At 35.7% G+C, this 9,451-nt stretch overlaps 1 protein-coding gene across 1 annotated transcript; it reads right to left on the reverse strand.

The window, feature by feature from the left end:
• Window positions 1–544: 544 nt before the first annotated feature.
• LOC123555131 (cytochrome P450 3A13-like) lies at window positions 545–4,295 on the reverse strand. Its single transcript, XM_045345740.2, has one exon. The coding sequence runs from the start codon at window positions 4,179–4,181 to the stop codon at window positions 2,634–2,636; it is 1,548 nt and encodes a 515-aa protein (XP_045201675.2). The 5' UTR covers window positions 4,182–4,295; the 3' UTR covers window positions 545–2,633.
• Window positions 4,296–9,451: the final 5,156 nt, after the last annotated feature.

Raw genomic sequence — 9,451 nt, forward strand, 5'->3', positions numbered from 1 at the left:
ATGCCTAGTACTAACAGTATAAGCTATCTCCCTCTACATATGTTTGGTACCACAAAATGTTTCAAGATAATCAACAGAACCATGAGCGTGTTGAAATGTTGCCTTCCTAAATGGGATGTGGCTACAGTTATCAACACTTTACTATGTGAACTCATTTTACGGTCACATGTCTACCTGTAAAAACCGCATACATGCATTAGGAATAATCATAAAGTCAGTAGCACTAGCACAACATATGGCTAAAAGAATTTTTAACAGTGTTACCAAGTCCCCCGCCTAGGGACTTAAAAAAAACAAATTGCAGGGATCTTCTAAGTAAGAGGGCTATATACTAAATAATGTATATAAATCATAAATACAGTTATGATTCATGAAGATGTTATAAACTTATAAAATGTCTGGAAATCTTAATTAGGTGAATGCGTTCAAATTTTAAAGACCAGACAAGGAACAGAACGTGTTAACCTTTGACCTCTAAGTGTGCCATTGACCTTAGAGTTAAGGGTAACTTTCTCGTCTATTCTCGAGTATAATGAAGAAGGAGGAGAAGAAGAATCTTTATTATGCATGAAATCTTATAAGATCTATGAGCATAGCATGATAAATACATGTATCCAGTTTATCTAAAAATCAAAATCGTGGCAAGATGGCACGACATTTCCGATTAAATACCCTTTAAATACAAACTTCCAAAATTATTTAGTTTCAAAAACGCAGAAATTGCTTTTTGTGAGAGAGACGAAATAACATGAAAATGTTTTGCCTTTCACAATACAATATGACAAAAAACACACACAAAAATAAAAAACAGAAGAGATTATATTTTGAAAACGACAAGGGTGGGTCTTTAATAAAATTTTCTAGGTGAAAGTATCTATGTTGTTTCTAACATTAATATTCATTAGACTACCTATTTCTCAATTGAAAAGCTTCATACATGTATATCGAGAGATTTCGGATTTCTGTTACGTTTTCACTTTTTAATAATTGCAAAAACTTAAAATTACTCGGATTTTGCCAATAGTATTTACTTATATATTGCCGACGTAAATGAGAAAAATATGTTTCCGCAGTAACTCGACGGAGCCTTGTACCAAGCCTCACCGCCTGATAAGAGTAAACTCTCGACAGGATATTCCCATTTGCACCTACATCTAGTGTAAACATCTTATAATTTGCAGCGAAATTGGACTTTAAAATATTGTATGTTCCTGAATATATGACATTATATCCTATAATTATACAAAGCGAAGTGTTTAGCATATACAACGGAATAGCCGCTCTTGTGAAACAATGCGTTAGAAAAAAGAGTACATGTGTTTACGAAAGATGAAATGGAAACAGAAATTTGTAGAAATTTGCAAAAAAAAAATGACACAAGAAACAAAACAAAACAAAACAAAAAAGTCCGAGTGAAAGACAAGATTGTAGGAATTGTAGGACAGCACTGACATTTATTGTTTCACTGGCAAATCTCATTGTTGTCAGTTGCTTCAACATTTGATCTTAACTGCAGATAAAATATTTGTGGTTTCACTCTTACTGTTCTATTTTTGTTTTTGTTACATGATCTAAGAGGCCTGTACTTGTTCTTTCTAGGAAAGACGGCTTCGCATGTATCGGTGCTATACACCGGGCACGTTAAAAAAACTGTCTATTCGCAAAGAGCTGGGCTAAGTTAGCCGGACAGACCTTTATCTAAAAAGGATTTCTCTCTATAATAATAATTAGAACGTACAAAACAATAAAGTGCAACATATTTATGATTTTGCATACTGTTTTGCTTATATTATACCAGGCAAAACACAAAGACTTAATCTTAGAATTATAAAGTCCTTTAAAATCCCTCTTCCCCCAGTTTTACAGAATTAAGGATATATTAAAACTCCAGTCTGCCTTTGTAGTTGTGGTGCTGGTGTCTTTTTCTAATATTTGTTTATGTAAGTCTGAACTAGGTAAGTAGCAAACAAAAAAGTCTAGTCCATTTTCTTTATGGCTACCGTCATTTTATATACATGTAAAATGTTCATGCTCATCTAATCATCTTACATATTAGTCTTATGATCTTACATGTTTATCTTATCATCTTACATGTTCATCTCATCATCTTATATGTTAAACTTTTCATCTTACATGTTTATCTTATGATCTTACATGTTAAACTTTTCAGCTTACATGTTTATCTTATCATCTTACATGTTTATCTTATGATCTTACATGTTAAACTTATAATCTTACATGTTTATCTTATGATTCTTACATGTTTATGCACGGTACATTATGGTACTAAGGGGTCGATAATTGCCTCCTTTGCTCCTTATCACCATACATATTTATCTTATGATCATACATGTTCATCCAATGTCCTCAAGTTATAATTATGTTTATACTTTTGTGTGTACAGCTTTGAACACGGAGTAAAAATCATTTCTCAGTATTTTTATGTAAAATATCCAAAAAAGGAATAAGGAATTAGTTCCTTATTCCTTATTTGAAAAGGGAATAACGAATACCAGACCAGTATATTGGTCATTTATCCAAACAGACTAAATAAAAGCATAGAAAACAAACCAAATACTAAAAATGTACTGAATTTCACATAGGCATGAAACAAAAGAAATGTAACGTTCGCTCTATCGCCTAACCACTTTAACAAATAGTCCATCTTTTGGTCTAAGAATTCCCCCTTTTATAGTTATTTCCGGAGGTACGCTAAAATTAGAAGACCTCTCAATACGTGAATGTTGCAGCAGACGAACAATTGCCATCTTCACTTCAACTGATGCCAGTTTCATCCCAACGCAATTTCTCGGACCAGCACCAAACGGAATAAAACTGTACGGAACAATGGCGTCTTTGCTGTGAGAAGCAAACCTCTCGGGATCAAATCTATCCGGTTCCGACCAGTAAAGCGGATTTCTATGGAGCGCATGCGTAGAAAACGCTACATCTTCCCCTTTAAGTAATTTAAGTCCCTTTATCTCAACGTCTTGATTTGGTTGACGGTTAAAGCGTCCCGCTGGCGGATACATTCGCAATGTCTCTTGGAGAAACATACCCAAATATTCCATACTCAGAATTTTATCATAACTGATAGCATCATCTCTCTGACCAATGACGTCATCGATCTCCGAGGAAAGTCGGTTCTGGCAGTCTGGATACGCAGCTAGTGAGTGTGTCGCCATTGACAACAAAGATGACGTGGTTTCGTAACCGGCGGCCAGAAAGATTATTCCGTTAATAATTATATCCTCATCGCTCATTCCATCATTTTTCATTTCTTCGAATGATTTATCCTCCGAAATTCCATGTTCTACCGACATTTTCTGTGTGTCCATCATCTGCTTCAGTAGATCATGATATTCGGATGACCTCTCTTCCTTCCGGACTTTCACAGCTTGTCGCACTGTCTCGGTAAGAAATTTCATGGCGTCTTTGTCAACCCAGTCCCCGGATAAAAACATTATAATTTTTCTAAGTGCTTTGTCCGGAAACAAAAAGTTTAGAAAAATAACCGCACTAGTGATCCCAACACCAAGAACTTTCGAAGCATTTTTAACAAATTGATCGTCCGCATTTTTCTGAGAGTTTACTTCGATTCCAAAGGCGGTGCTACAGATAATGTCCATTGTGAGAGCGGTGTACATTTTATATATATCAATCACGTGATTTTCCGTATCGTCAAGCTTGTCATCCAAACAAGAGATAAAGTCATTGAGGCAACGTTTCAAAATCGGTCTCATTTTCTTAATCTTTGCCGAACTGAACGTTGGCTGAATTATCGACCGCAGATATTTCCATTTCATTCCTTTTGCGTTGTTTAGGGAATCCCGCCATCTTTTCGGCGTCTCTATGGTGTCCGCTCGGTCATAAAATTTGGAAAATTGACTTATCGTGATCTCACGGATTATATCCGGGTCACATATTACAAGCACCGGGTGGTTGCCATAGTAACTTCCAAAATAAGGTCCATATCTATCTGCACATTTTCGATCGAAGTTATTTAGTCCTTGCTTTCCAATTGCGCTTATGTTGCCAAGAAATAGTGCCGGCTTTGGTCCCGGAATTCCACGACGACTGAAATAACTTTTCTTGTATTTTGAGTAAACAATAAACGTTAATACCACAAAAATAGGCCAAAATAGCCACCATGGCACATTGAATAATCCTAAAATGTACATATTTCAAGTCCTGCTGGTATTTCTGCCAAAAACGTAACGGCTGTAAGAATTCAGTTTAAATTGTAATACTATGGTTGCAAAATATCCTATCTTGAGTACGCTATATCTATACCTGTATTACCTTTATCTTGCTCTATTGCTTTACCTTTATGCAATGTTATCTTGCTACACATAAGGCTAATCAAATTTTTGTTTGTTTTAAGACGATCTGTGAACTAATACGAGTTCAGCTTCTCTGTGAAATAATAATTCTACATCTATACATGAGATCTAAGATGAAGTGCTCACAGTACAAATAGAAAGCTGGCCCGGACGCCTTCTCTTACAGTTTTAGAAGGATATATCACAAACGCAAGAAGTTCTCACTGAGTATCGTCAATACGTACTTGAAATACACCCAATTTAAGGTGCTGTAATTTTCCGTCCGAATATATAAGGCGATGTGCAGAACTTATAAGTCAGCCTTATATAAATGAATTATTATTCAGTGACCTTGCGAGATTTTATAGATTTCGTGTGAATATTTAATGACTGGTCTCTTATTTTGTACTCATTTTTAGATTTTTCACAAGACAATTTAAATGCAAATACTGAATGTGAAGTACGTACTGAATGAAATGCACGAAGGGGCGAATGATTGCCTGGACACCTAATGTGGGTTTAGTTAATTATCAGTTGATCTCCATCTATTGAGCTCTATTTTACATTTTTGTCAATTTATATAGTCACTGAGCAGAATTGTGTAAAGCTGAATGTCTTGGAAAAAGACAATGAGCGGAAATGCAGTATGCGATAACACAACTTTTCCACAATATCTATTTAATTATCTCCTCCTATTGCACTGATTTCTTGAATACTTGTGTTGTTATTATAGATATGAAGTCGAATAAAACAATACCCTGACATTACTATAACCTATTTCCAATACGTACCGAACTTAATCGCCTTCATTGTTATTTTGGTTATTTATTTGTGTCATATGTACGTGGGCAAATATTGCGAGAGATTATTTCACCTGTTGTCTATTTATTATCTTTTTTCCATATGTGGTGGTTATATAAGTTTATATAATAAACTATTTGTTTAATGACACAGTCTATATGAAGATTCAGCTAAATGCTGAGAGTCGTAAAACTGATTATTAATATTGTTCAGCCTTAGCTGTGCCTTAACGGTGTACTGTAAAATGTTTTGTGTACTCTAGATAAACATACTTTGATTAGTATTTACGTTTTCATGAATGTTTAAAGGTAAACTGGACCCAAATTTCATATTTGAAAATTTGAACAATGTCTTCAACAAAGAATTATGCCGATATGTATCAGCAGTAGCTACTGTCCGTTAGGGTTAAAACAGTACACACCTAAAGTTTACCATCGCCAAAAAAAACTGGAAGTTTCTTTATCAATCAACTGTTACTGCCTGACATTCAATTACGCAATTACACAAACAATTAATTTATACATTTAGCAACGTTCCGTACAATTGATGAGGTGCTTCTGCATTTGAAGTTAATACCTAAAATAAAACATATTTCAATGAAAGATGGACAGTGTATACCTTTAAAGTATTAGAGTGACTTTTAGTAGGAAGTCAAGCGTTGTAATTTCTGCGACAAACAACGGTTTATGCACGGACCGGTGAGAGAGCAATGTGACGTCACATATGACATCAAATTGCCGCTTGACGTCACGTTTATTACTACTCGGATGAAATACATCATTATTTTATCCTAATATTTCTATGAGTATGTCGCAGTGAAAAGAAACAAGGCCTTCATCTATATTCATCTGATATATCAGTATTCATCAGCATGGATATTCAACCTCGGGCTATCTGCCTCATGGTTTAATCAATGTATCTGAACCTTAGTAAATCAGACAATATACCAGATGAAGGCCTCGATTATTTTATTGATATTGTAAAAATAACAAGAGCTGTCCGTAAGACAGCGCGCTCGACTTTTCTCAGTGCTTGACTCTGAATTAGAGCTTTGCCAGTAAAAAAAATCCAAGTTAAAAAGGGACATAACTCTGTCAAAATTATAATCAGAGTTATGGAAATTGTGTCTCCTGGTGTAGACTTTGATAGTAAATAACTATTTAGAGTTTCAAGTCAAAAGCTTTAATAGTAACAGAAATATTTGACTTTTAACAAAAAATTCTAAGTTAAAAAGTGGCATAATTCTGTCAAAATTCAAATCAGAGTTATGGGATTGTTTCTCCTGGTGTAGACTGTGATGGTAAATAAGTATTTTAAGTTTCAAGTCAAAAGCTTTGATAGTAACAGAGATATTTGACTTTATCGAAATCTTTAACCAAAAATATTAAGTTAAAAAGGGGCATAATTCTGTCAAAATTCAAATCTGAGTTATGGGAATTTTGTGTCCTGGTGTAGACTTTGATTGTAAACAACTGTTTTGAGTTTCAAGTAAAAAGCTTTAATAGTAACGGAGATATTTGACTTTATCAATTTTTCTTTTAAAAATTCTAAGCTATAATAGTAACAGAGATATTTGACTTTATCATTTAAAAAAAAAATCTAAGTTAAAAAGGGGCATAATTCTGTCAAAATTCAAATCAGAGTTATGGGGATTGTTTCTTCTGGTGTAGACTTTGATGGTAAATAAGTATTTTAAGTTTCAAGTCAATAGCTTTGATAGTAACAGAGATATTTGACTTTATTAAAAACTTTAACCAAAATTTCTAAGTTAAAAAGGGGCATAATTCGGTCAAAATTCAAAGCAGAGTTATGGGGATTGCTTCTCCTGGTGTAGACTTTGGTAGTAAATAACTATTTTAAGTTTCAAGTTAATAGCTTTGATAGTAACAGAGATATTTGACTTTATCAAAAACTTTAACCAACGCCGACGCCGACGCCGGGGTGAGTGCAATAGCTCTACTTTTTCTTCGAAAAGTCGAGCTAAAAACGCAAGAGTGACATAACAACATGTATTTTAACAATAAATGGGATATCACTGGTAAGTTATAATCTTTCAAATATTCATGTAAAAATACAGTTTATTGCCACTTTTAAGACAAGTAAAAGGTTTGTGATAACATTTTGGTTACTAAGCATTCTGGAAACATATTGTCTACAAAATGCACAAACGCCTTCTTGTGAACGCAATTCATATATCATCAATCTGTGAGCGTCTGAGACGGCCAGATGTATGGAATCTTCTGGCGCATGAGATAACCGTGCTATTCCTGGCATAAGATTTTAAACACGATCATAAAACTATTTGTAAATAAACAATGAAAGCTTTCCAGATCTCCAGCCGGTCTTTGGCACTTCTAGGGTAAGATAGTAACTTGCCAAGAAACTGCCAATGTGCAAAACACTCAGACATACATACTCAAGTTGACTAACTTAATAACATTGGATACCCACATACGAATTCGATCTGTCTCTGTTAACAAATTAAATCATATGTAAAGGGGAAGTAAACAGCGACAAGATGAAAGGAATAAAAAATATCCTCAGAATTTCAAATGAGAGCTAACAGACTGGATATCACCAGCACTTTTAAAGAAAAAAATTAATTGTAGAAATATAATGTCAAACAAGTTCCATTCAAACAAAATCAGTCAATCTACAAAATGCCTTAAATCAGCTTAATGATAAAACACTTAAATCTGTGCACAAAATATTCAACAATTTAATATAAGCGAAAACCTAGATACTAGTAATCTTCTAGAGTTTTCTTAACATTTATGCATTAAAGTACATTTCTTTATTTAAAAATATGTAGCCATACCAGGAAAGATAACAAGTATTTTCTGAAATTTATGCACAAAAAATATATCACGTACTACATGTAATTAAATTTTAGGTAAGCCTCAACCAAGATTGATAAAAGGCTTTTCTTGGTCTAATACCTTTTTCTTCCTTAAAGCCCCGATCTCACTGTCACGGTTTGGTCTCCCGGTTTATCCCGGTTCAGTGGTCCGGGATAAACCTTGTTCAACCTTGTTGAACCTTCGTACAACCTTGACGATTCCGCGAACGTCCGGGAAGATCCTTAATAAACCTTGTAGAACCGGCAAACGGCCCCGGTTGTTTTAAAATGTTTAACACAACCGGGAATCACCGGGAACGATGGCCAAAACCGGCATATTCCGTGCAACATCGGCGCAATGCCGGCAATTTCCGGGGTAACACCGGATATCCACCGTGTGTCTACCGTGATATTCCGTAGTAATCCGGGGTCACTGGCAATCACTTTATACACGGTAGAGCTGCGGCGAACTCCGGCCCCGGGACGGCATAGCGCAGGAGAAGCACGGTATGGCCCCGTCTTGTACCGGTGGGGGTAGGGAAAGTTACGGTAAGCCCAGGTTTATTCGCCGATTAACTCCCAGTTATAGCCGGAAAATTCCGGCAAACCACCGGTTGAGTCCGGTAAAATCCCGTTTCGCAACGGACTGTCCAGGTTTAAGCTAATTCAGGTGTAATGAAGTATTTCGACTCCCATAGAATAATGACCCCCCGGTCATTATTCTATAGAAAAAGTGACCCCCCGGTCATAGTATTATGACCTCCAGATCATAGTACTATGACTCCCCCACGTGAAGTAAACTGAACCTAACGAAGAATATTGACTCCCATAAAAAAACGACCCCCGGTCATTTGGTCAAATTTAGTGATAACTCATGTATCTAAGGCCTAATTGCTGCATTTTATGCCCCCACTCGGTGGAGGGGGCATATAGATTTGCCCTTGTCCGTCCTTCCGTTTGACCATTAGCCCCAGATACCATCACTTGACACAGAAATCAGAGCATTTCTATTTCTAGACGCTGTATCTTGGTGTATACATTTTTTTTCAGGAAAATAACAATTCACAATACGTTCACAAACACACCAGTGTCAATAATCCCTGCAAACTTCGGTATGAAGTAATTCTTCAGAAGAAAACTGCACAAGAAACTGCTAGCATAGAACTTAGTATTAATATAAGTTGCAGTACTTAGCAGTGGCAGTAAAGTACGGTAGCGGCAACAATAGAAAGTAGTAGTAGTAGTAGTAGTAGTAGTAGTGGCAGTGGCAGTGGCAGTTGCAGTAGCAGCAGCAGCAGCAGCAGCAGCAGAGAAATAAGTGACAGCAACAACAGCAGCAGGAGAAGAAGAGGTAGATGTACAAGACGTATTAGTGGAAGCAGGTATAGTAGTATCAGTAGTAGCAGTTGTAGTAGTAGTAGTAGTAGTAGAAGTAGTAGTAGTAGTAGAAGAAGAAGAAGTACAATGTAGTAATAGCAATAAAAGTAGC

The sequence above is a fragment of the Mercenaria mercenaria genome, chromosome 7 (assembly GCF_021730395.1).
Source record: "Mercenaria mercenaria strain notata chromosome 7, MADL_Memer_1, whole genome shotgun sequence".
NCBI classification, from domain to species: Eukaryota; Metazoa; Mollusca; class Bivalvia; order Venerida; family Veneridae; genus Mercenaria; species Mercenaria mercenaria.